Source organism: Pristis pectinata, chromosome 6, assembly GCF_009764475.1.
Source record: "Pristis pectinata isolate sPriPec2 chromosome 6, sPriPec2.1.pri, whole genome shotgun sequence".
Lineage (NCBI taxonomy): Eukaryota > Metazoa > Chordata > Chondrichthyes > Rhinopristiformes > Pristidae > Pristis > Pristis pectinata.
Window position 1 is genome coordinate 48,348,611 of NC_067410.1, and position 27,876 is coordinate 48,376,486.

General features: G+C 41.8%; 1 protein-coding gene across 1 annotated transcript in view; it reads right to left on the reverse strand.

The window, feature by feature from the left end:
• The window catches only part of LOC127572006 (MAP kinase-activated protein kinase 2-like), a 110,826-nt gene that overhangs the window by 13,682 nt on the left and 69,268 nt on the right, over positions 1 to 27,876 (reverse strand). Inside the window, exons 2-6 of the mRNA XM_052018807.1 lie at positions 17,071 to 17,210; positions 12,438 to 12,502; positions 10,049 to 10,128; positions 7,173 to 7,299; positions 2,604 to 2,679 (exon numbers count right to left, since the gene is read on the reverse strand). Coding sequence (XP_051874767.1) covers positions 2,604 to 2,679; positions 7,173 to 7,299; positions 10,049 to 10,128; positions 12,438 to 12,502; positions 17,071 to 17,210 — 488 coding nt within the window. The remainder of the gene's footprint in view (positions 1 to 2,603; positions 2,680 to 7,172; positions 7,300 to 10,048; positions 10,129 to 12,437; positions 12,503 to 17,070; positions 17,211 to 27,876) is intronic.

Genomic DNA, 27,876 nt, shown 5'->3' on the forward strand with positions numbered 1-27,876 from the left:
GCATCAAGAGTACCAAAATTTGACATCAGGTCAGGAGTGTGATGGAATGCTCTCCACCAACTCTCAAGAAGCCCAGTACCATTCAGGACAAAGCAACCTGTAGGAGTGACACACCATTAATTCCATCAACCCACATCATATTGTGGGCTGCTGCATGTGCTACCTATGAAAAGCACTGCAGTTACTTGCCTAGACTACAACAGCAGTACTTCTACTGCCAAGAAAAACAAGACGACATAGGAACACTGCTAACAGCAGGCTGATCAAACACTGTTTTGCCTTGGAAAACGTTGTAAGTTCTTCATTACTGCTGGGTCTAATTCTTCAAACTATAACCCTTCTGCACTCTAGGAGTACCCTCATCAGAAGGACTGTGGTCACCATCATCTTCTTTAGGATAATTAGAAATTGACAATGTCCATTTCCTGAAAAACTAATTAAAAGGCATTTAGCATAGGTTGGGACATAAATTATATAATGGAGGCATAAATGGAAACTTTGACCTACTAACCTTCACCATACTGGATGGTAAAATATTCACCCCCCTGCTGGCTTGTTAAAACTCCAATAGCACCTGGAATATTTCAATGAAACCACAATGCAAGAGCTGAGTTGTGGTGTATATTTCCTCTCAGCAAATTCTCAGGTAACTAGTTTATACCTACCTTGTACCAATGTCACTGTGAGAACATTTCCTTGAGCATTTGCTCGGGTCCCCATTGCTTTTACTGAACTCTGCATAGCTTATTCTACTCACTCTGCCCTTCCCCCAACTTCAACCCCTGTGGAGGTCAGAGAATGCAAGTTACTTCATATTTTCTTTCATCAATACAGGGTTTGCAGATGTCACTGGCTAGGCCGGCACTTTCTGTCCACTCCTGACTGAATTGATAGAGTGACTATGAGGCACTTTCACGATCTGTTGATGTCCTTCTGGTGAACATGATCCCTTATCCTGCTAGATTAAGAGTTCCAGTATTTATATGCATTGTCCATGGGAATATATTTCTAAGGTAGGATAAGCGAGACTTGAAAGGGAATTTTTGGGTCGTGGTGTTTCCCTTCCACCACCATCGATGCTGAAAAAAGGAGAACATCTCTGATGTCCTGGAATGGAAAGCCTCATCGTGGGAACAGATGTGGCAGAGGCGGAGGAACTGGGAGAAGGGGATGGCGTCCTTGCAAGTGACTGAGTGGGAAGAGGTGTAGTCAAGTAACTGTGGGAGTCAGTGGGTTTGTAGAAATGTCTATGATTAATCTGTCTCCGGAGATGGAGACAGAGAGATCTAGAAAGGGGTGAGAGGTGTTGTAGATGGACCAAGTAAATTTGAGGGCGGCTGGAAGTTGGAGGCTAAGTTGCTGAAATTGACGAGCTTGGCATGGTGCAGGAAGCAGCACCGATGCAGTCATCAATGTAGCAGAGAAAGAGTTGGGGAGTGTTACCAGTGTAGGTTTGGAGCATGGATTGTTCCATGTAGCTGACGAAAAGGCAGGCATAGCTGGGGCCCATGTGAGTGCCCATGGCTACAGCTTTGATTTGGAGAAAGTGGGAGGAGCCAAAAGGAAAGTTGTTGAGGGTGAGTACCAGATTTCTCTAACTTCTGGTAACTCCTCCCCTTTTTCTCTTCCTCCCTCCCCCCCCCCCCCACCAATTTTTGTTTGCCCTCATTCCTGTGGCCTCCTCACCCCTTATCTTTCCCCTCCCTGCCCTCATGACCTGCTCATCTATTCCCCACCTCCTTCCCTTTATTCTGGCTTCTGGCCTCTTCCTTTCCAGTCCTGATAAAGGATCTCAACTCGAAACGTTGACTGTTTATTTCCCTCCATAGATGCTGCCTGATCTGCTGAGTTCCTCCAGCATTTTGTGTGTGTTGCTCCAGATTCCAGCATCTGCAAAATCTCTTGTGTCTGCGAATGTTTAGAGTAGATAACTGGGTGGCTGTCAACAGTCTCCCCTGGCCAATTATGCACTGTTTTGAATTTTCACCTAATGTATGGCAAGTTTAAATTTACACTAAAACTTTAGACACGGCAGGACCCAATTAACATTCTGGCATTTTCTAGCAATTGTTAAAATTTCTACTGAGATCTGTATTATATGCTTGTTGCTTTTGAACATCATTTTTATGGCATCCACATCAATTACATTCAAATCAGAAAAGCTTCCACTAATTCTTAAGCATGCCATGTTTAGGATACATTAATAGCTTCAAACTTGAATTTTCATAGCATAATTTTCATAAGACAAAGAGCTACTTAAAGTCAGAAAACACCATTTATTTCACAATTTATTCAATCCCAACAATTTATGTTGATGATTTCACCCAAATTTTGCAAAGTAATGCACATTAGCAAACATAATTTCAGACATATGCTAATATGCAATTCTCTGAAAATTTGGGTCTGTTTCTGTTGGCAAGATTGATATTGAAACTATAAATGTCTTAACATAACTGTAACTCAGGAAATTCCAGGTCACTGCGTCATTAGACTTATCAGATGAACTTCTGCCATATTACATCACTAATATCTAGCTCTTAAAAAGTGTTTATGAAAGAAATTGAGGGGAAATAATTAAAAAGCGGAAAGAAACAGCTACTTACAGAATGTACATGATCACTCCCAAGGACCACATGTCACATGACTTGTCGTATTTTTCTGGGCCCAGGACTTCTGGGGCTGTGAGGACGCAAGGATGTGAATAGCAATCCAAGGCAATGCCAAACAAAACTGATTTGAAAATAAAACTGTGATGGAAAATATTCTTAAGAGGAATGGAAGTTTGCAGCATATCCTCGCTGAAGGTAAATCTAAATTGATTACATCTGTCATCTCATGTAATTGTATTACCCAGGTGTAGCAGAATATTTTTCCTGAAATGGAGTGTCATATTTATGAATTTAGTGTGCATTATTTTATTTACAGGATATATTATTTCGACTTAGCTTTGTGTTACAGCAGATGTCAAGATCATTGGAGGTTTTGATGGGTTTATTGAGAAGCTGCTTCTCATAGCACATCTTGATCTGTTGAATTTTTTCAGAGTTTGAACATCAGGTGATTGTAAATTAATTCTGGTTTCAATGTCCTCAGTCCCATTTGGCCTCCTGCCTTTGATGGCGATCCAGGAACGGTCACCATAAGAGACGATCTGTTCTTTTGGATGTCACCCCCATGGGGAGGTAATCAAACTCTTCTTTGTAGAGATAAATCAGCTCTGCACCTTTACAGAGGGAGTCAGATTGGGAATTGGTAAACAAATGACAAGTCAATACCTGATGACTAACTGTAACTCTTGGGAACATGAAATATGCAGCTTGTGCAAGAAAGGTGCAGACAATGACTGAAAAACTGGTGGACAATTGGGAATGAAAAAATGCCAGGTATTTCACGTAATTGACCATGCTGGCACTTGAGGGGAACAAGGCTTTGAGACTCAAGGAAATAACCTGTATTTGTATTATTCCTTTCATAACTTCAAGACTAGCCCAATGCTTTACAGCCAATGATGATATTTGAATGTTTGTCACTGTCAATGTTTATAATGAAGCGAGAAGAGCTAAAGTATTTTATCTGGGACACTAGAGTCATGGTGGTATTCCTTCCTTGTCAAAATCAGTAAATCAATTTTAACAGATTAGTCTCCCCTTACAGAGAGGCCCAGAGAGACTCTGGAGATCTACCTGACGTGGGCCCCTTGTCATTAACCCATGAGTATGATGTGGCAATACTGACAGGATCAATGGTCTTACAACCCCTGTAACTGTCGGGCCAACATCCCTTGTTCATGGGCTCTTACTGTCCAAAGCCATGAAAATGAATAGACTTGGTCAATAAATGTGCTCTTCCAAATGGTAAAGATGCCCTGTAAAGAATCAGATGTGATCAGGTTAGAGACCAAACCATTGCCATATATGCCACTGGCACTGAGGCTAGATGCCACACTTCTGTAAACAGCAGATCTGCTGTGGATCCATGTCAGTGTTTTGCATCAATACAGAGAATCTTCATACACTGCTGGTGCTGCAACTCTGCAAATCATGACCAGAGGTCCACAGACAGAACTAAATGCAGAGTTGATAATCACTAACCAATAGTTTGCAGCTTTGTCACTGGTAACCCAGATGTATCAAAGAAAGAGGTTGAATGAATCTTGCAGAGTGGAACACCAGAGGCCTAAATAACTGGTGTAAACCCCAGAACTAATCAGAGTGGCACTGGCAGATGGAATGTAGAACTACCTTCTTTGCTGAGGACACGTAACTGCAGAAATCTACTTTACAATGTGGCCTGACCTTTTTGTACCTCCCATGACAGAGAGTGGGCCTTGCATCCAGCAGGTGACTTATTGGAAAACCACAGGCTTCAGATCTGTGATAAGCTGCCCATTGCCTTTTCAATCTTTTATTAATTTTCAAATTAGTACAAATTAATATATATAACATTAATATTATACATATGGTGCAAAGAGATCAGGATAACAATCATAACAGTTAATATATATAATCACAAGGAGTTAAAAAAAGTAATCTAGACTTCCCGCTCTCTTATTAAGTGAACATAATACAAAAGGAAAATTGAAGATAGATTTAATTATATGAGAACAGAACCCCCAAATCAAAAAAAAATATTAATAATAAACCAAAAGAAACCAAAAGCTTCAAAAAAACAAAAACTGGACTGATATTTCTTCAATTAAAAAAAACATTATTATGTCGTTAACTCCGCTCCTCTGTATTCAAGGGTTATTGAAAGGGATCTGAAAAAGGTCTGCTTATATCATATGGAAATATTGAATAAATGGACTCCAAACTTCCTCAAATTTAAGCGAAGGATCAACAGTACCACTCCTAATTTTTTTCTAAGTTTAAACATGCTATAGTTTGAGAGAACCACTGAAAAGTGGTGGGAGGTATTGGATCCTTCCATTTGAACAAAATGGATCGCTTGGCCATTAATGTGACAAAAGTGATTATACAACAAGCAGAAGCAGATAAGTGGCCAGATTCCATCATTGGTAACCCAAAAATTGCAGTAATAGGATGAGGTTGTAAATCAATATTCAATACAGATGAAATAATGTTAAAAATGTCTTTCCAATGTTTTTCCAAAAGGGGACAGGACCAAAACATATGTGTCAGGGAAGCCACCTTCGAATTACATCTGTCACATATAGGATTTATATGATGATAAAAACGGGCTAACTTGTCCTTGGACATATGGGTCCTGTGAACCACCTTAAACTGTATCAAAGAGTTGCTGCCCATTGCCCGTGAGCCCTCAGCTATAGTGGTTGGCTCAGAAAATGTCACCTACTGAATACATTTTTTTTAGATTGAGGCCAATTCGAGTGACTGATTGCTGAGACACAGAGAGGTCGACAGGTCCTCCCAAGGCCAACCGCCTGTGTGTTCCCTAGCCTACATTTTGCTTCCCATTACTACAACAAAACTCTGATAATTCACTGTTTGACTCTTTGGAAATCCCAACTGTTCAGTGTCTGGCTCACTAGGTAATGTTTGCTGCTTTCCTTTCCCACACACCAGACCCACAGTTCCCTTTCTCCCTCTAACACACTGGGACCACAGTTCCCTCTCTCCTTCTAACACACCGGGACCACAGTTCCCTGTCTCCTTCTAACACACCGGGACCACAGTTCCCTCTCTCCTTCTAACACACCGGGACCACAGTTCCCTCTCTCCCTCTAACACACCGGGACAACAGTTCCCACTAACACACTGGGACCACAGTTCCTGCTTTCCCTCTGACACACTGATTCCTGCACTTACCTTATTTACCAGAAAATTTATCAGAATCAGGTTTATTATCACTGTCTTATATGACATGAAATTTGATGTTTTGCAGAAGCAGTATAGTGCAAAGACATAAAATCATACAGTGTTACATCTGGAAAAAAACTGAGTCAAAAGATTGTTGAGGTAATAATAGAAATAACATCCAATAGTCTGGAAAATCTGCCAGTCAAACACCCTCAAAGTCCTCAGCATCCAGGGTTATCAGAACTTTAATATGTTGTGAGATGGTAAATGCCTTTAGTTCCTCAGAAGGCTAAGGAAATTCAGCATGTCCCAGATGACTTACCAATTTTTACAGATGCACCATTGAAAGCATCCTATCTGGATGCATCACAGCTTGGTACGGCAACTGCTTTGCTTAAGACCTCAAGAAATTGCAGAGAATTGTGAATGCAGCCCAGTCCATCACTCAAACCAACCTCCCCTCCAATGTCCCAGCCTACACATCCCGCTGCCTTGGGAAAGCAGCCAATGTAATCAATGACCCATGCCATCATGGTCATTCCCTCTTCTCCCCCCTCCCATCAGGCAGAAGATACAAAAGCTTGAGAGCACGAACCACCAGAATCAAGGACAGCTTCTATCCCACTGTTATCAGACTCTTGGACGGACCTCTCATACACTAAAGAATGAACTCTTGATCTCCCAGTCAACCTCATTATGGCTCTTGAATTTTACTTGTAAATGTAACACTATATTCTGCATTATGTTTTCCATTTTACAACCTCAATGTATGGAATGATCTGTCTGGATGGCATGCAAACAAAAGCTTTTCACTGTATCTCAGTACATGTGATGATAATAAACTAATACCAATACCAAATATAGAAATGGAGATCTCAAGTGCTGACACCATTGTGTACTCTCCAATTCTAAGGTAATGAAATCAACACATCACAGTCTCTTCTATTATTCTTCCCGTAGGCATTAAAACTATGGAATTTCCTCTATTCTCCACTTTCTGTAGTCTCCAGGCTTTTAAAACCCAATTGCAATGTCACTGATCACTAATTTCTAATTTATTCATTTCTCCAATATCATTTTGAGGATCTGGGCATGATTGGCAAAATTATCCTTGATCCAGCAACTTGAAGCATTATAGCCATTTGATGAAAGCACTACACAAGCTTGTTAGGTTGCGGGAGGAAGAGGTCATGTTCCAGGATTATTTGTTTTTTTTATTGCACTGTTTTCCATTGTGGTGGTGTTTCTCTCTGTGGGTCCTTGCCCCTTAATTATAAAGGTTTCAGCACTCAAACACTAGCACAATTGCTCACTGGTTCCTGTGTTAATGGAACTTTCTGCTTTCTGCTGTAGATATTCACAAAGTATGAAAATGACTCTCTTGACACTCACCAACATAGTATGGTGTATAACAGGGTGTGACCAGGGCGTTGTGAAGCGTTGTTTCTTTGGCAAACCCAAAATCTGTGAGTTTCAGGACTGCATTGAAATCTTTTGTTGTATACAACAGGTTTTCCGGCTGCAAAATTCAAATGAACATCAAGAGTGTGAGAAAAAACCTTGTTTAAAAAAAAGGAGCAAATAGCGAAATTTGAGAGACAGAGTGTCCTTTGATCTTTAATCATCAGCACACATCAATTTTTGAATGAAGATTTTATACAGTTCTTCATCTTAACTTTCAGAAACATCCCAAATGCGTCATAAATTACATTGCGTCACCAGCCAACAAAGCAGACAAAACATGCACAGAAGAATAGCCAACAAGTATTGAAGGACCCAATTACCTGTTTTGTGGTGTTGTCTGAGGGAATATTGGGAAAATTTCTTGATTTTTTGTTTTGGAATAACAAAGTCATTAACATTCACCTAATAAGTCAGATGGGGACCCTTTTTAGGTCTCATCTGCAGGACAGCACTTCCAACATCTCTAACATTGTGAAAATATAACATCGGGGAATTTATAAACAGATTCTGGGGTGGAAACTCACACCACAACTTCCTTAATTAGCTACAAGTGGAGCCTCCGCTACAGGATTATTCTAAGTACTAAATCGAAAAAAAAAACCCGCACTTATATTGGGTAAAGTATTCCAAATCATCTCATGTAAGTGTAACTAGAGAGAAATTGGAAGCCAGTCATGGAAGGAGATGTTAGAATGGATGATCAATGAGTTGGTTTTAAGGAACATTTTAAGGAACATTTTGTATGAGAATGTAAGTGGCAAAGTTAATAAGTTTGTGGATGACACTAAAATTTGTGGTATAGAGAAGAAGGTTATCTGAGATAACAACGGGAATTTGATCAACTGGGCCAGTGGGCCATGGAATGGCAGATGGAGTTTATTTTAGGTAAATGCGAGGTGTTGCATTTTGAAAGATAAACCAGGGCAAGACTTACACAGTAAATGGTAGGGCCTTGGGGAGTGTTGTAGAACAGAGAGACCTAGGTACGTAGTTCCTTGAAAGTGGTGAAATGGGTAGACAGGATGGTGAAGAAGGTATTTGGCACATTTGCCTTCATCAGTCAGGATACTGAATACAGGAGCTGGGACGTCATGTTACAGTCGTACAAGACATTAGTCAAGCCACATTTGGAGTATTGCATACAGTTCTGGTTGCCCTGCTATAGGATATCATTAAACTGGAAAGTGTGTCAAAAAAGATTTACGAGGATGTTACCAGGACTGGAGGGTTTGAGTTATGAGGCTGGATAAGCTAGGACTTTTTCCCTGGAATGTAGGAGGATGAGGAGTGATCTTATGAAGGTTTATAAAATCATGAGGGACATAGATAAGGTGAATAGCCACAGTCTTTTCCCCTGGGTAGGGGAGTCCAAAACTGGAGGGCATAGATTTAAAGTGAGAAGGGAACGATTTAAAAGGGACCTGAGGGGCAACTTTTTCACGCAGAGGGTGGTTGGCTTATGGAATGAGCTGCCAGAGGAAGTGGTTGAGGGCGGTACAATTACGACATTTAAAAGCCATTTGGACCGGTACATGGAGAGGAAAAATTTTGAGGGATATGGGCCATACACAGTCAAATGGGACTAGCTCAGTTAGGGAACAGTCAGCATAGATGAGTTGGGCCAAAGGGTCTGTTTCCGTGCTGTATAGCTCCATGACTCTATTAAAGGATAAAGGATTGGGAAGAGATATAGGAAGGGAACTTCATACACAGTTTTGATGGCAGGAGGATCAACAAAGGATTCACGAGCCGCAGCAACCAGAGGGGTACACTATCAGAGGCTCATAGGACCAGAGAAAGTTATGCAGGAGGGGCAATTTCAGCAGTCATAATGAGAATTTAAAATCTGACACATTGCTGGACTGTGAAGCTGATGGAGATGATGAAATGTAAGTGAAAATTAAACAAACTGCAGATGCTGGAAATCTGACATAAAAACTGAAAAATGCTGGAAAAACTCAACAGGCCAGGCAGTATCTGTGGAGGGAGAAAGAGTCAACATTTCAGGTCGAAGATCCTTCTGCAGAAGTGGGAAAGAGAGAAAGCAAGTTGGTTTAAGTGGCAGAGATGAGGGAGGGCAATGGGTGGAACAAAGGGGATGTCTGTAATATGATGAAATGATGGGCAGGTGAGCTACTTCGTCTGTGTAATGTGTTGGTGATGTTGTGATGTCTAGGTCTTGTTGGATGGTCTCACCTAATGGGACAGGCTGAGCAGGGCAGAATGTATACAGCAACTGGTATGAACCTGCATGTGGGCAGTAGGGATCAGGATTAGTTTAGGATTATAGAGAATGTGAAGGAAATAAATAGAAATATGATAGTAATCATCTGAACCCAACAGATGTTTTAAAGTCAGGTCACTACTGGAAATAAAACTCCATTCAGAGGATGCAGCAGAATTGGTCTCAGATGCAGGATGATATCCAAAGGAGTGGAAAGGGCACATTTATTTATTATTTCCAACTGATTAACAAAAAAACTGAGGAACAATATTCACATCATAGAGAGAGGTTGGAAAGGTTTTTAATAATTTGAAGGATTTTCAAAAGCTAATTGATTGCCTGTGAAATGTCCTGGGATTTCTAAGTTTTGAATTGAAAGGCTGAAGGTCTCATAAATGGAGATTAACCTTTCCCCCTCTGGGCTCTCTGATCACAGCCCTTTCTTTCCAACTCCTCTATGCACAAGCCTATCAGAATGTTCCTTCAGCTTCTTTGTTGTAGATCAGCCAAGAAAGGCTAATGACAAAACTCTTGAATCATTTGATGATTTCTGGCAAAGTGGAGAACTTACAGGTCTTACCTTAACATCCCTGTGAGCTATGTTCATTGCATGGAGGTACTGAATAGCACTCCCTATGTCCCTCATTATTTCTGAGGCCTCTGTAAAATAAACAAAGGAAGCAATAAAGGATTCACTCAACAGGTAAGATGAGCCTGTGCCTATCAAGTTTCTTTTAGAATATCTTAGTGCACTATATAGCCAATGATGTTCTTCAAGTGTTGACACTGCTGTGATATAGAAACCATGATGTCTCTCCTGTCCCATTGGGCAGAAGATACAAAAATTTGAAAGCACATACCACCAGACTCAAGGACACCTTTTCTCAGACTTTTGAATGGACCACTCTTACGCTAAAATGAACTCTTGATCTCGCAATCTACCTCATCGTGGCCCTTGCACTTTTTGTCTACCTGTACTGCACTTTCTCTGTAACTGCAGCACTATATTCTGCATTCTGTTTTTCTTTTCACTATCTCGATGTAATTATGTATGGCATGACCTGTCTGGTCGGCACACAAAACAAAAGGTTTTTACTGTTTCTTGGTACATGTGACAATAATAAACCAACCCCATCCTATCTATGCATAACAAGATCCCACAGACAGCAACATGATAATGCCCAGATATTTTTAGCCATGTTGACTGAGGGACAGCTGTAGCCAGGACACTGAGGAGAATTCTCCTGCTCTTCTTCAAAATAGTGCTGTGGGACTTTTTATGTCCACAAGAGAGAGCAGATGGCAGCCTCAGTGTCTCATCTGATAAAAGACACCTCAGTGTGGTGTGGCACTCCACTAGAGCTTCAGTCTAGGTTTCTGTGATCAGGTCTCTGTGCTGGGACTTGTATCTTCTGAACCAGAGGCAAGATCACACCACAGTTTATAAAGTAGCCACCATTTTATACACACTAATTGTCATCAATATAAAAAAGTGGCAATTAAACTTCCATTTAACAACAGTCACTGTGCACTGTGTAATCAGGGAGTCAAGCCCTCACTTCAGATTCTGTAATGTGAACCATGATTTCCACTGTAAAACAGGTCAACTGTGATCATAATTGCTTAATATTTTGTGGAGTAATTAGAACAATATATTCTCTTGGCAAATGTCACTTCAGCTCCAGAAAATGATTAGGTTCCAAGAAGCTGAATGGTTTCTCCTCTCTCTTCTACTGACATTTTGCTGCAATGCACTTGCATAGGTAACTTGTGCCATCTAATTTCTACCTAATCACTCTTAACATAGTTTCCTTATAATCAGATTTATCCATGATTTTGATCTCCTTTCAAGGCTGCAATATCCTTCCAACTCTGGTCTCTCGACGAGCTCCCATTTCCTACAGATTAGTACTGACAGGCACACATTTGGTCACCCAGGCCCTGAGCTCTGAAATTCCCTCCCTAACCTTCTCCCTCCTCCTTTACAATTCTGCTTAAAGTCTCTTGCCCTAATAAATCCCTTGGCATGGTGTCAGTTTTTGACTGGTATTGCTCCTTGGAGTGCCACAGGACATGTAACTCTGCAAAAATCACCACTGCAAATTGTTGCAGTCCATCCAAGTGTGTGAGCCCGTTCCCATCCTCACATGATCCCTGTGCTTTCCAGCAAGGTTTACTAAGCACAGGGGTCCCCGAGTCTGACTCACTTCTCACTCCAGCCCACAGGTGCTGACTCCTGTGCTGTTGAAGCTGTGATCACCTATTCAGTATTGCACCTCAGAGCTCCGAGTCTTTGGATAAAATACGTTCAACCCCTTGCTTCTTAGTCCCAATTTCAACCTGCTAACCGATATCATTTGCACTGTTCCGTGACACCTCTGGACAAGCATGAACAACTTGCCTGAAACTCTGCCACTTTCTCTTCAATAACTTGAGCAGGGGGATTATCGTATCTTAAAACAACTCTGTCAGCTTCCCCTAGTAGCTCAGATTCCTGGTATCAGGAATTTATTTGGCCATTATGAAAGATGACAACATTCTTCCTGTGACCAGTTGAATAAACTGTGGCCTTGTGTTTGATTGACATTGTGATGTGGTATTTATAATCATGGTTGTGTCCCCTATTGTTTGTGTGGCTTGCAGTGAGGATAATAAAGTGGAGTCGGCTTGAACAGTGTGGTTCATTTTCCCTTGGTCTACCCTTCCTATCCCCTCCCCCATCTGCCCATCAACCCTCCCTTATCTGGTTCTACTTATCATCTCCAACTTCTGTCTCACTTGATTCCACCTATCACCTACCAGTCCGCATCATCTCTCCCTCCCACCTCTTTATACTGGCCATCTTCCCTCCACATTCTGAGTCCTGATGCAGGGTCTCAACCCAAAATGTTGATCCTCCCCTTGCCTTTACAGATGCTGCCTGACCCACTGAGTTTCTCCAGCAGATTGTTTTTTTGCTCACGACTTACCCCTCTCAGTAAAGGCCTGGTCACCTCGATCCTGGATTCTGCTGAACAATTCGCCTCCTTCCATGCTGCAGAGAAGGGTGGTGGGAGGGCGAGGGCACAGAGAAAACACAAGGTGAATAGAGACTGCAACTTAGCTGGCAATTACTGAAAATAATTGACCCAGGGTATTCTGGATACTGTACTTAAAAATTACTATCAGGGTTTGTAGCTCTTGAAAAAAAAATGCAGGATGCTCCCTGTGAATGATGGGAAAATATCCTGTCCCATTCACTTCAGATCATTAAGCAGGATAAATGGAGACCATCCATCTTATTCAGATTTAAGAGATTCTTAAACAACTATGAAAATATGATCCCCTATCAGTAGTATAAAGCTGTACCAGCTTCCATAGGAAGTGGTAGAGGCGGGTATGATTTCAACGTTTAAAAGACATTTGGACAGGTACATGGATAGGAAAGGTTCATAGGGACATAGGCCAAATGCAAATAGGACTAGCTCAGGAAGGCATGTTGGTCAGCATGGATGAGTTGGGCCGAAGAGCCTGTTTCCTCACTGTATAACTCTCTACTCTATGAGAAATCCCTACACTAACTTCCCAGTCAGTGCTCAGCTAGCATGTTCAAACAGTAGCAGTGTGAATTACGGTCAGCCTCATCATCCCGAGGTATGGAGAAGAGAAAGTAATCCCCCAGGATCCCTACCTCCAGTCAATATCAAGTCAGCCTTTCCTTGCCAATGAATGTTGACTGAGGACAGGATCAGTCAATGATGTCCAACACAGTTGAGTAACTATCCTGAGCCCCACTTGAATAATGACCATTTGTGTAAAGTGTTAGAAGTCTCCCGCATTCATCAAACAACATCCAACAATGTTCAATTCCATTCTCAACTCCTCGAAATAAAAAGTCCATGCCTGCATGCAGCAAGAATTGGACAACAATCAGACATGGGTTATGAAATGGCAAGAAAAGTTTGCATCAAAGTGTCAAGCAAAGACCATCCCCAAAAAGAGAGAGTCTTTCCACCTATACTTGACATTCAATGATATTATCACCGATGAGTCCCACACGTGAGAGTGGGTCACCACTAACCAGAAACTCAACTGGACCAGCCACATAAATACTCTGGTTAAAAGAGGTCAGAGGCTGGTTTCCTGCAGCAAGTGACTCTTTTCCTGACATCACTAGTAGAGGACATAGCTTTAAGATGGGAAGGGGAAGTTCAAAGGAGATGTGCAGAGCAAGTGTTTTTGTTTTACACAGAGAGTGGTAGGTGCCCAGAATGCCCTGCCAGCATGGTGGTGGAGGCAGACACGATATTGGCATTTAAGAGGCTTTTACACAGACACATAAGTATGCAGAGAATGGAGGGATATGGATCATGTGCAGACAGATGGGTTTCGTTTAATTTAGCATCATGGTCGGCACAGACATTGTGGGCTGAAGGACCTGTCCCTGTGCTATACTGTTCTATCACAAAGACTTTCCACTATCTTTACGGCACATCATAACTGTGATGAGATATTCTCCACTTGCCTGGATAAGTGCTGGACAAGAAGTTCAATACCATCTAGGACAATCCAGCCCCAGCCCCAGCCCCAATCCACCTCAGTAAACATTCATTCTCTCCAGCGCACTGTGGCTCCAGTAAGTACCATATACAAAACGCACTGCAGTTACTCACCCAGGCCATTTTGACAGCATCTCCCAAACCTGTAACCTCTACCACTAAGATGGACAAGGGCAGCATGTATATGAGAGCACCTCCACTTGCAGGTTCCCCTCGAAGTCCTGACTCAGAAGCATCACCAGTCCTTTACAAATTAATCGCATTGAATGAAATGTAATTAGAGTCATAAAATTATACAGCATGGAAATGGGCCCTTCAGCCCAATTCACCCATGCCGATCAAGATGCTTGTCTAAGCTAGTCCCACTTGCTTGCATTTAGCCCATATCCTTCTAAACCTTTCCTAACCACATACCTGTCCAAATGTCATTTAAACGTTGTAATTGCAGCTGCCTCTACAACTACCTCTGGCAGCTCGTCCCATTACCTACCATCCTCTGTGTGGAAAAACCTGCCCCTCAGGTCCTCTTTAAACCTTTCCCCTCTCACCTTAAACCTTTGCCCACTAGTTTTAGACTCCGCCTATCCTGGGGAAAAGATTGTGACCATCAACCCTATCTATGCCCATCATGATTTTATAAACCTCTACAAGATCACCTCCCATCCTCCTTAACTCCAGGGAAGAGTCCCAACTAATCCAACCTTTCCTCAGAACTCAAACCCTCCAGTCCAGGCAACATCCTTGTGAAACTTTTCTGCACCCTCACTAGCTAAATCACATCATTTCTGTAGTGTGGTGACTAGAACTGCACACAGTACTCCAGGGGCGGTCTCACCAATATTTTGTACAGCTGTAACATGACAACCCAACTCTTGTACTCGATGCCACAGCCGACAAAGGCAAGCATGTCATTTGCCTTATTCATCACCCTGACTATCTGTGATGTCATTTTAAGGAAACTATACAAGTCTTTCTGTCCAATAACACTCCCCAGGGCCCTGCCATTCACCGTGTAATTCCTGCCCTGGTTTAACTTCCCAAAATGCATCACATTGCACTTGTCCGAATTAAGTTCCAGCTGCCTTTCATGTGCCCACTTTCCCAGTTGATCAATATCCCTTTGTAACCTTAGACAACCTTCTTCATTGTCCACTACACCACCAATTTTGGTGTCACGCTCAAATGCACTAATCATGTCACCTTCATTCGCATCCAAATTATAAATAAACATGATAAACAAGAAGGAACTGAGCACTGATCCCTGTGGCACACCGCTGGTCACAGGTCTCCAATCTGAAAAGCAACCCTCCACTACCACACCCTGCCTTCTACCACAAAGGCTATTTTGTATCCAGTCAGCCAACTCACATTGGATCCCATCCTCCTACCCTTCCAGACCAGCCTGATATTGGTCTTAAATTACCTAATATCAGTCTTAAACTTAATCTTTAACTGTTATGACCTGTCCCTTTGTTCAATTCTCTTGACAATATTCCAGATTCAATTTCTCCCCTTCCAAAAACTGCTTTATACCTCCGTCCAACCTCTTATGCCTCACTTTGAGTGCAATTTTCAAATCTCCGTAATCTTTCCTTACAGCTAAGACTCTTAATGTGATAGAAAGTCTCACAAGTCTTCTCTGTTTTAGAAGTTGAATGTCATTCTTATATCTTTTGGCCCAGGATACATTGGTATTCCTGCTGTCTGATCACTCTGATCACCATTTCCATGGACTAGTAATCCATTGCATTGTCCATGTAGTTAAACACCCTATTGTCTTTACTTGTTGCTGATCTCCATATGTTGGATGTGTTCAGCATCAAGTCAACTACTACATCTAAATCTGTCTCAACATCACCCTCAGTTATTTAAAACCTCTCGGTCCATGCAGTCCATTTTTCCTTCCAATGTCCAGTATCCTATGTAGCCTGCGTTAAATATCATTCAACACTGCTCTCTCCTCTCACTCACCTTGTGGTATTCCATTTACAGTTTCTTTGACTCCATTGGGGATATTGAATTAAGGAACAGATCAAAGAACTACATTGAATTTATAGCAGAGAAAAGGGCAAATGTTGCAAACTGATCTTTTATGTTGAGAGCTAACTGAATGGCAAAATAGATTCAAGGGGTATAGTATTCTAATACTACTTCTAGATTGCTTTGTTCCAAAATTGTCATGGGTGCAATCCCAATACCCTGGGGTGTCCTTACCACCATCACTCCCACCCACATCAGCCAGAAAATGAACCTTTAGCAATCGGTTTTTTGTTTTAATTTTTTTTTGAAATCTATTTTATCCATTCCCAAATTTTACATCTCCAATTTTTTCATCTCAAGTAAAAGTTTATCAAATGCTCATGGACTGCCACTTGTAAAGAATTCCAGATGTATCAGACAACATTTCCCTTCCTATGTGTCATTGCTGGTATTTTAACAATGGTAAGATGGAGAAATATAGCCTCAATTTTCAAATCAATGGAGGAGGCATAAAGGCCTAGGGTTGTTCGTATACGTGGAAGATATTTGTTCTTCTGGAAGTTATGAATGAGGGGAAGAATATATCAATAACATGGGATATGACGAGATAGATGTGGAGAGTAGGTTTATTCCAGGGGATACCAGAATAGGGGGCATAGGTTCAGAATATGAAGTCACCCACTTAAAATGTAGATAGGAGGAATTTCTTTTCTCAAAGAGTGGGGATGCTTTAGAAGCTCTAACCCAGAGAGCCATGAAACCCAGGTCATTTTATGTATTTCTAGCCAAGTAGTCAGATTTCTGGTCAATCGGGGAGATTGCAGGGTACAGAAAGAAAAGTAGAGTTGAAGCCAAGATTACATCAACTTAGAATGGCAGGGGAACCTTGAGGGGCCAATCAGCCTATTCCTGCTTGAATTTCTTATGCAGTTGGGGAACTATGGATACTAGAGTCACCTCGGCAGCTTATGATCCCCACAGGCCCTCAGCATAATCACCTTTTCATTTTCTTTTCTGTTCCCTTCAACATTATTCGTCCTTTGTATTTACAAGCCACATTCCATCATGTTGGTTTCTTACTCACCATTCCATCACTATCAAGAGACAGCGCTTCCCACGGTGCATGTTCTCATATATGTTAATTATTCGGACAATGTGAAGGGTGCTGGAGGCTCTCCAGTGCATGTCCACTTCACGCCGTGCCTTTGGACTGTCATAGAGAATCTGAAATAAAGAGAAGAATGCTGGGTAAAGAAAAATAGTGGATTTATATTCAGTGTTACCACTGCAGAATGATTAACAAGTTCAGCTTAAATCCAGGAACGTGCAAGTTTAGCTTTGTTTCCAAGTGCTTCTTCATCCCATCTTGTCATCTTGTCATAGAGCAATACAGCACGGATACAGGTCCTTCAGCCCAACGAGTCCATCCAACCATGGTGCCCACCCAGCTTGTCCTTAGGTTTGTGGTAATAAATCATTCCCTTGAATATTTGCCTCTTAAAGTCCAAGACAAGATGATGTTTGGTAGTTAACTCATCCCTTCCAAATATCCTGGAGTTCCAACAAGTTGTACAATGAAGTGGTAGGGACTATGCATATTAATAAGAAGATATCAGCCTACATTTGGCTCAGAGTCAATTGACTTGATCTCACATCATTTTGTCAAAACGATGACAAAACCCATCATCATTTGGCCTCATCATTTTGTATAGTTTCTCCTACTGGACATATCCTACAGCCTTCCCATTAGCAACACGTTACAGAGACACAGTCAACACAGCAGCATAGCTCCCACAACTCTGGTTCGATCCTGACCTCTGGTACTACGTGGAGTTTGCACATTCTCCCTGTGACTGTGTGGTTTACCTCCAGGTGTTCTGGTTTCCTCCCACAACCCAGAGACATGCGGATTGGTAGGTTAATTGGTCACTGTAAATTGCTCCGGTGTGTAGAAGAGTGGTAGAATCTGGGGGGGGGGTTGATGAAATGTGGGAAGAATAAAAGGGTTATAGTAAGATTAGTGTAAGTATGAATGCTTGATGGTCAGCATGGACTCAGTGGGCTGAAGGGCCTACTTCTGTGCTGTATCTCTCTATAACTCTACAGCAAAGCTTAATCTAATCGTAACTATCACATTAAGTCACTTGGTTTCATCCTATCAGAGATATTCCCTTTATTCTATCCATCACTTCCCCCACACCCCACCCAGCTTTGTTGTTACTGAAAATTAACTTGATTTTACTCCTTCTCAGTTCTGTTAATGGTCCAGGACCCGAATGATTTTCTGTTTCTCCTTCCACAGATGCCGCCTGACCTGTTGAGTGCTTCGGCATTTTCTGCTTTTATTTCAGATTTCCAGCATCTGTGGCTTTTTGATTATAATTTGATCTCACAGTGGTTGTTAATCCGCCTGATAGCTCAACCCATTAGCAGACGCAATATGTGGAGCGCACTGACCTGAAGCAGCAGGGGAAACACGTTATGGGCTCAGCACGCATGCATTGCTCAATGTGTGCAATTCCAGCCAGTCATGCATGAGATGGTTGCAAAGTAAAAAAAAAACTGCAGCTGCTGGAAACCCGAAATAAGAACAGAAAATGCTGGACATATTCAGCAGGTCATTGATCTGAAACATGAATGCTTGCTCTCTTCACAGATGCTGCCCGATCTGCTGAGTATTTCCAGTATTTTCTGTCTTTATACTGGAGGATGGTTATAGCTGCTATTTGCCATTCTGAGTTCAAAGAAAAACTAATGTCTAAAAATGGATGATGAAAGGATTTGGCATTCTGACATAATTGGGAAATGTAAACATCAGTTCCAAGTAAAATGATGGTGTCATCAGGCTCCCAGGACAAAATAGCTCACTGGTAATTTCCAGCAGCACCTGGGATGTTTCAGAGGCCTGGGAAGGAGTGTACCCATTAACAGCGAAATTAACCCAGTTTGGAAGACTGAAAGTATTCTTGAGCTTTCAAAACACCACAGCTTTCAACTTAGAGAATAACAGAGAGCAGACTGGAGAAACATAAGGGAAAAAAAGAAACTGGTATTTGTAGAAAGTCCCACCATAAATTAGTGATAGATAGAGACTAGGGAGAAGGAAATGGACCAGGAGTGCACATCCTCCTGATTCCTTAAGACATAGATAGTGAATGAGGGTCAGGCTCAATTATGATATGTCCCATTGCAGCTTGCCAATACCCATTCTTCATACTTGCACATGGAACATAATGAAAGGTAGGCACCACAGGTCAATTTGTGCCAATTAGTACCCAACATTTACTCAGCATAGGAACTTTACTGTAATTGGAATGGAAAGAGAGGAGGAGGACATTTTCTCCCTTGTTAGTGTCCTAACTCTAGCCTTACACACATATTGGTATGCACGTTCCCTACCCCCCATGTCATCTTGGTCATCTCAGAAGCTGTATTTTCACATTGGGAAAGGAGAATTACACACGGAGAGTACAAGTCCTCCGCAGGTTATGACAGGGTTCTGCAACTGTGAAAGGTTCGTAATGAGGAACAGTTCGCAAGCCGTAAATGCAACCACAAACCAAGTTCCCACGTGGTAGAAGATGGCTGCGGCAAATCTACTCCGCCATTCTCCCAAACACTCACTCGTATGTATGCGTTATACATAAATTAGGGATTTGTGAGCTGGGGAGGACCTGTATACAGTTGCTACCTTTAATGCCCCTGCAGATGGATCCCTTGTCTTTAACTGTCTAAATCTGACTCACACTGCACAGCAGTTACTTTCAAAAGCATAATTTAGGGAATGGATCAATACCTTGACTGAAAAGCTGCATATTCTGCCTTGCACGCACGCATCAATATTCCTGTTTAAACTTTGAGAGAATGCACTGAGTAAACACTTGATAAACTGTGGTCACATATACATAGTTAATATAAATCATAGAGAACAACATTTATAGAAACATAGAAAAAACCTACAGCACAATTCAGGCCCTTCGGCTCACAAAGCTGTGCCAAACATGTCCCTACCCTAGAAATTACTAGGTTTACCCATAGCCCTTTATTTTTCTCATCTCCATGTACCTATCCAACAGTTTCTTAAAAGACCCTATTGTATCTGCCTCCACCACTGTTGCCGGCAGCCCATTCCACGCACTCACTACTCTCTGAGTAAAAAACTTACCCCTGACATCTCCTCTATACCTACTCCCCAGCTCCTTAAACCTATGTCCTCTTGTGGCCACCATTTCAGCCCTGGGGAAAAGCCTCTTACTATCCACCTGATCAATGCCTCTCATCATCTTATGTACCTCTATTGGTCCCCCCTCATCCTCCTTCGCTCCAAGGAGAAAAGGCCGAGTTCCCTCAAGCTGCTTTCATAAGGAATGCTCCGCATTCCAGGCAGCATCCTTGTAAATCTCCTCTGCACCCTTTCTATGGCTTCCACATCCCTCTTGTAGTGAGGCGACCAGAACTGAGCACAGTACTCCAAGTGGTGTCTGACCAGGGTCCTATATAGCCGTAACAATACCTCCCGGCTCCTAAATTCAATTCCACGATTGATGAAGGACAATACACCATATGCCTTCTTAACCACAGAGTCAACCTGAGCAGCCGCTTTGAGCATCCTATGGACTCGGACCCCAAGATCCCTCTGATCCTCCACACTGCCAAGAGTCCTATTTATGATGAAACTCTTCTTAATTAGTAGAAAATATATGAACAATCTATATTACAATGTTAGATGTGTTATGTTTAAACAAACTCCAACTTTATCCATGATTCTATCTGTTCCATTCACCTTTTACCCCAGTTCTCATTAACCTTCATTAACTCTGTTCAGCTGGCCTCTGCTAACAAAAAAAAACAGGTGAGAGTATCAATGCTGTTTGGCAAAATAATGGTGAAGAAATGAGTGCAGCTTGTAACAAAAGCAATGCAAAAATGTGAAGCTATCAACCTTTATATGCAAGGGATAACTCAAATTAGCAATCTAACAATAGATTGCTAATTTGCAGATCCTAGAAAGCTGAAATAAAAACAGAAAATGCTGGAAATACTCGTTAAGCAGCATCTGTAAAGAGAGAAAGAGTTATATCAGTTTGTATTCAAGGTTGTTTATGGTATTGGAGGAGGTTACAGGCCTAATGATGGGAGTGGAGGCAAAGTTATTTAGATATTTAAGTACAACAATGAGCATTTTTATTCATGAGGTATTGGGAATCTGTGGGCCCATCTGTGGTGGTCAGGTGTGGGGTAAGATAGAGTATTAGAGTCATAGAGTAATACAGCACGGATATAGGCTCTTCAGCCCAACCAGCACATGCCAACCACGGTGCCCACCCATCTAGTCCCAATTTCTTGCATTTGGCCCATATCCCTCTAAGCCCTGCCCCTCCATGTGCCTATCCAAGTGCTTCTTAAATGATACTATTGTACCTGCCTCAACCACTTCCTCTGGCAGCTCATTCCATACACTCACCACCCTCTGTGAGGAAAAAGTTGCCCCTCAAGTCCCTTTTAAATCTTTCCCCTCTCACCCTAAACCTATGCCCCCTAGTTTTGGACTCCCCTACCGTGGGGAAAAGACTGTTACCATCCACCTTATCTATGCCTCTCATCATTTTAGACAATTATGACAAGATACAAGTGAAAATGTTTCAGGTAACCAGAAGTTCACAGATCAAAAGATAGGAACTTGGCTAGGAGAGTATCAGAATCACTAATTTTGCTCCTGCTGTGCTGGCGTCTCCTGTACACTGCAATGCAGCAACTTGTCAAGGTTACTTGCAACAAGACAACCCCCAGAAGAGCAAAAATAACAGCACGGCAAAGACCATTATCTCTACCTCCCACAGAATTCTGACTGAGGCCATGTGTTGCCAATAGACTTAAGCTACAATCTCTCTCTCTCTCGGCTTTACATGTCCCCCTCTTGGTTATACACATTGCTATGTTGAGAGAAAATCTGTACTGTGACATCACCACAGAAACATACAGTTGATGTCACTGAACCTGGGGTTATGTTACACTTGTAATCTTTCAAGCATGCATGCAGCTGTAGTTTCTGAAGTAGGTCCAGCTTATTTTTAGTGGGTGGCAGAGAGTTTATTTTGATGCTGTCAGTATATAGGTGACATTGGCAAGGGCACATTTATTGGCCATCCCTAAAGCCCAATCCATGAGGTGGATCTTCTCTTGGAATCACCGCAATCACAAATATATTAGGGTAATATTTCTAAGATATTGACTAAACAATGATGGAGGAAGACTAATGTACATCCAAATTGGGATGGTGTGAAAATTGGAAGAGGTAATGGTATTTCTCAAAACATGACTGTTCCTGTTCTCTATGACAGTGTAGATTGTGCTTGCTTCATCTGTTGGTTGTAATCTTATGTAGGATACAGATATTCATGTTGCAGATGTATAACACTTTGGTTAGGCTGCAAATGGAGTATTGTATGCAATTCTGGTCGCCCCATTACAGGAAGGATGTGGAGGTTTTGGAAAGGGTGCAGAAGAGGTTTACCAGAATGCTGCCTGGATTAGAGGGCATGTGCTATAAGGAAAGGTTAGACAATCTTGGGTTGTTTTCTCTGCAGCATCAGAGGTTGAGGGGAGACCTGATAGGTTATAAGATTGAGATGCATAGATAGGGTAGACAATCACAGAGTCTCTTTCCCAGGGTAGAAATGTCAAAAACTAGAAGGCATAGCTTTAAGGTGAGGGGAGGATAGTTTAAAGGAGATGTGCGGTGCAACATTTTTTTAAAAACAGAACAGGCTGCCAGGGGGAGTAGTGAAAGCAAATACGATAGTGGCGTTTAAAAGGCCATTAGACACATGAATATGCAGGAAATGGAAGGATACTGATCACGTACAAGCAGAAGAAAATCAGTTTAATTTGGCATTGTAGTCAGCGCAGACACTGTGGGCCAAAGGGCCTGTTCCTGTGCTGTACTGTTCTGTGTTTCTTTAATATATAACTAGCCACCATTATAGGTTTCAACCACAATGGAAAATTAATGGTGAACAGCATCCAATCACTCCTTATACCTTAACTGCTCCCCCAGTGAGGGGCTAATTTCCCTACATCAATAATCCTCAACAAACATTAAGCATTTCTCTTACTGGCCACAAGTTTATACCACAACTTGAAGTTTTTCAGCCTACCTGGAAAGGAGGGAGAAAAAGAGCCTATTTGACCATGAGAGAAAATCAGACAAATATATCCTTCCCTGAACTCTGTGTGACAAGTATTGCTTTACCCATCTGACAACAAGGATGGCCCATTCATATAGAATTTAACTGCACCTACTTTGTCTCTGGACTAAGTCCCCTTTTGATCATGATGAGTGAAACCTCATCTTCCACCAGGATATCAACTGCCCTGGAAAACATTTAACAAATTCTCATTGTTCGAAAAGAATGGGATTTCAGAAGTTTGCAGAGTGTCACAGAACTGCTGCCTCACAGCTCCAATGACCTGGGTTCAATCCTGACCTTGGGTGCTGTTTGTGAGGAGTTTGCATATTCTCCCTGTGGCTACCTGGATTTCCTCCATGTGCTTTGGTTTCCTCCCACATCCCAAAGACATCCAGGTTGGTAAGCTAATTGGTAGCTGTAAATTGCCCATTGTGTGGGTGAGTGATAGAATCTGGGGGGAGTTGATGGGAGTGAGGGGAGATTAAAATAGGATCAGTACAGCATTGTGCACATGGGTGTTTGATGGACAGTGTGGACTGGGTGGGCTGTAGGATCTGATTCTGCAATTATGACTCTACAACTGTCGTCGGGAATTCATTTGTACATCCCCATCCAGAATCCTTAAGAGGGACTTGAAATTGAATCAAAAACATAATGTCAATTAAACCAAAAATCATTTTCTACCAACTTGTGAAAAGGTTTACACAAAAAAATTTTATTCATTCTTGCCGTCTCAACAGTCTAGGAATAAGCCAAGTGGCTCCCTGAGGCTGTTCTACCTTTCAATAAAATCATGGAACATCCTTCTAAGAATTTTTGCACCTGATCCCCATATTCCTCGATTCCCTCATAATGATCCCCATCCCCAACATTCTCAATCATTGGGCATCCACTCAGAAGAATTCCAGGGGTGTCCATGTAAAACTTGGCAAGAACTGTTCTCAGATTGCAGTCATATCTTGCCCAAAGCATGGTGATTGTGACCGGTGAAGGTCAACTGTCTCAGCCCAGGATATCACTGCAGGAGAGGCACAGTAGCACAACTGGTAGAGACGCTGCCTCACAGTGTCAGAGATCCGGGTTCAACCCTGACCTTGGGTACTGTCTGTGTGGAGTTTCTTTCCTCTGGTTGCTCAGGTTTCCTCCCACATCCCAAAGACGTGTGGCTTGATCGGTTAACTGACTGCTTAAATTGCCCTGGTGTGTGAGTGAGTGGTTGTATCCGGGGGGAGTTGATGAGAATGCGGGGACATTAAAAAAAAATGGGATCAAGACTAGTGTAAATGGGTGGCTGATAGTTGGCATGGACTCTGTGGGTCAAAGGGCCTGTTTCTGTGTTGTATCTCTGACTCCATGACTCTAGCCCAACAATCTTCAACACCATCATTATGTTAAACGCTGGGATCTCACTGATAATTGTGCATTTTCATTCATAGCTCCACAGAAAATGCAGCAGCCCATGCTGGCATGTAAAAAGAAACGGACAACACTTAGGCATAAGCTGATAACTGACCTAATATTTGTGCCTTATAGATGCCAAACAAGGACTGCCTCCAGCAAGAGAGAGACTCTAACTACCTACCCTTGACATTCAATTGAATTACCATCATCGACTCCTCTACCATTCTGGCCAGAAATTTACCAGGATCAGTCACATAAATACTGTGATCCCAACAGTAGGTCAGAAGCTGTGTATTTTCTACATTTATTGCTTTCCCTGAAGCCTTTCCATGATCTACAAGGCACTAGTCTGGAATGCAATAGAACACTCTCCACTCATTTGGCTCAGTGCAGTTCCAACACACACGAAGCTCGATGTCATTCATGACAACGTTTATTTGGCACCTGACCCATCACCTAATCATTCATTACCTTTTGTTTTTATTTCAGACTTCCAACATCTGCAGAATTTTATTTTGGCATCAACATACCAGTTTCTTGGCTACAGAACAGTCTTTCTATTCTTCACAGCAAAACGTACAAATTTGCACTATCCTACAATATACCGAGTTGTTTCTACATAACTTTGCATTCCTCTTCTCAGCAATTGTAACCATAGCAATTTAGTATCTTCATTCAAGACATGAATATAGGTTATAAACAAAAGAGGCCCCAGCACTGCCCACTGTAACATCCCACCTGTAACAGCCTGGCGATCTGGAAATGACCTAGTTATTCTTGCTCTGGTGTCAGGCTAACTGGTCTGTAGTTCCTTATTTTCTTTCTCCCTCCTTTCTTGAATAACAGTATTACATTTCAATCTCCCTTTAGTATCTTCCAAAATTTTCTAGCTTCTGGAAAGGTCACAGTAGGTTGGAAGATCACAACCAATCCATCCACACTGTCTGCAGCCTTTACAACCCAAGTAGAAAGATTCAGGGATTTTGTTGGCCTTTAGTGCAATGAATTCCTAGCACTTCTCCCCCCACAACATAAACTCTCTTTGGAAACCTTGATCCCCAGTAATTCTGGTATGTTTATTGTGGCTTCTATTATAAAGAGATACAAAATGTTTGTTTATCATTTCAGCCATTTTCTTATTCCCCATTATAATTTCCTCTGAATCTGCCTGAGACCCAATTTACTTTTTCCACTCTTTCCCTTTTACATATTTGTAAGAATGTTTGTATTGATTGATAGTTTATACATGTGCACTTATTTTATTCATCTTTTTTTCTCTTATCATTTACTGGTTCAAAAGGTCTCCAAATCTCACTCTCACTACCATTCTTGGTAACAAGAAAGGTAATCCTTTCTCTCAATCTTGCCCCATTTCTTCACCCCCCCCCCCCCAGTTAACCACAGATGTACTACTGTTCATTGCTCAATGTAACATATATTTGTTGATAGCTTGAAAATATTTGTCATTGTTTATTCACTCTCATAACTTTTAATCCAGTTTCCCAATCTACCTCAATCAACTTGTCATACTCATGGATTTGCCTCTACTTTCATACCACTGCATCACTCCCTAACTCAACGTAAAATTCTAGTACATCATGACCATTCTTCCCTACACCCTATCCCTAAAGCATGGACCTCTTGATATGAGATTATCAAATAGTCCTGTCACATTACACAAAACCAAACATAAAATAACAGGTCCTCGCTGGTTCCATAATGTATTGCTTCAGGAAACTGTCTGGGATGCATTCTATCTATATAAGAAATTGAAGTGCCTCCTGATTACTATACAAGTTCCTTTCACTTCATGTATGATAGTTTATCCTACATTATAGCAGGTTATGAATTACTCTACATCTTTCCCATGTATTTCATCCCTTGTTATTTCTACCCATACCAACATACTCCTCCTTTTCTATTTTGCCTGTCCATTCAAAAAATCATGTACCCTAGAATATAATTTGTTCCCAGCCTTGCACACTATGCAACCACATCTCCATGAAAGCTATTAGACACAACCCATTCATCTCTAGTTATGCAATTGATTCCCTTTTCTTGCTACAAATGGTTCTTGCACTCTGCAACCACTTTGTGCATATTAAAGAAAAACTGTAGATTCTTCAACAGACTGTTGGTAACAAGAACTGTTTACTAGCAGAAAGAAATAAAGCAAGTGGTGAAATTCCAAAACAAAAGTAGAAATTGCTAGACAGAATATGAAAAGAACAAAGCATGTAGTAGAAGCAAGCCACATAACAAGACTGAACACATAGGAAAGATATCTTTTATTGCAAGTAATTTTTAGTACGAGTGAAGAAACTTTGCTCTGATAATCTAAGACTTTGGGGAGACCACATCTAAACTACCTCTTAAACAAGGAAAAACTGCCTGAACGTTAATTGTGTGATGCTATTTCCTTAGTATGCAGATTGAAAATCATTTCCCCACTCCCCCCAGTCAGAATGAAATGTGGTGGCAACCAATTCAGACTCCTGTGTCACAATGGAAATTTGATGGGACACCTCAAGCGCAAATCACCCTTCTTTCCTGTTCCATGATCCCATATTCTGTAGTCCTTTTGGAGCTTGGACCATGGTGTCCCAAGAATGTCAAGGACAACAGGGTCTTCCTGTCACAAAATACAGAATTCTGGAAGAACTCAGCATCTGCAATCTCTTTTGTCTTCCTATTACAACACTAGTGCATGACACAACCAGGTAAGTGAATTATTTAACTTCACCCTTTGAGCACCAACTTCCCAAGTCCCCATTCCTCCCCATCCCCACTCGACCCAACTATAATTACACTTCCAATAAACACCGATATCAGCCCAATGCTCTCCACATCCAGGTGTGCTAACTTGCCCCTGTGATAACCCAAGCCCCTGGCCCTGATGTGCTGTTCCCAATCCTAGATCTTGTCAGTTCCCAATGCTATCCCCACTAATTCCACTGTGCCCCTTTCCCCATCCTTCATCGATCGTGCTATACCCATTTCCCTGTCATCTATCAATACTGTTGGTTTCCTCTCCCCAACCCCTCCACCATTTCCGCTGGTTCCCCCTCCCTGTCTCCTCCATTGTTCCACCAGTCTCCTCTCCCCATCGTTCTGCCAGTCTCCCCATCCACTTCGTTGTTTCTGCCATGCCCCAATACACATCCCTCACATCACCGCCAACCAATGAATATTATGGACTCTAATTCCCCAACCCTCTATCACCTCCTCCCTACATTACAATTGCTGGACCCCAATTCCCCCCACCCCAACTTTTCTCTTTCAAAATCCATGGCCTTAAC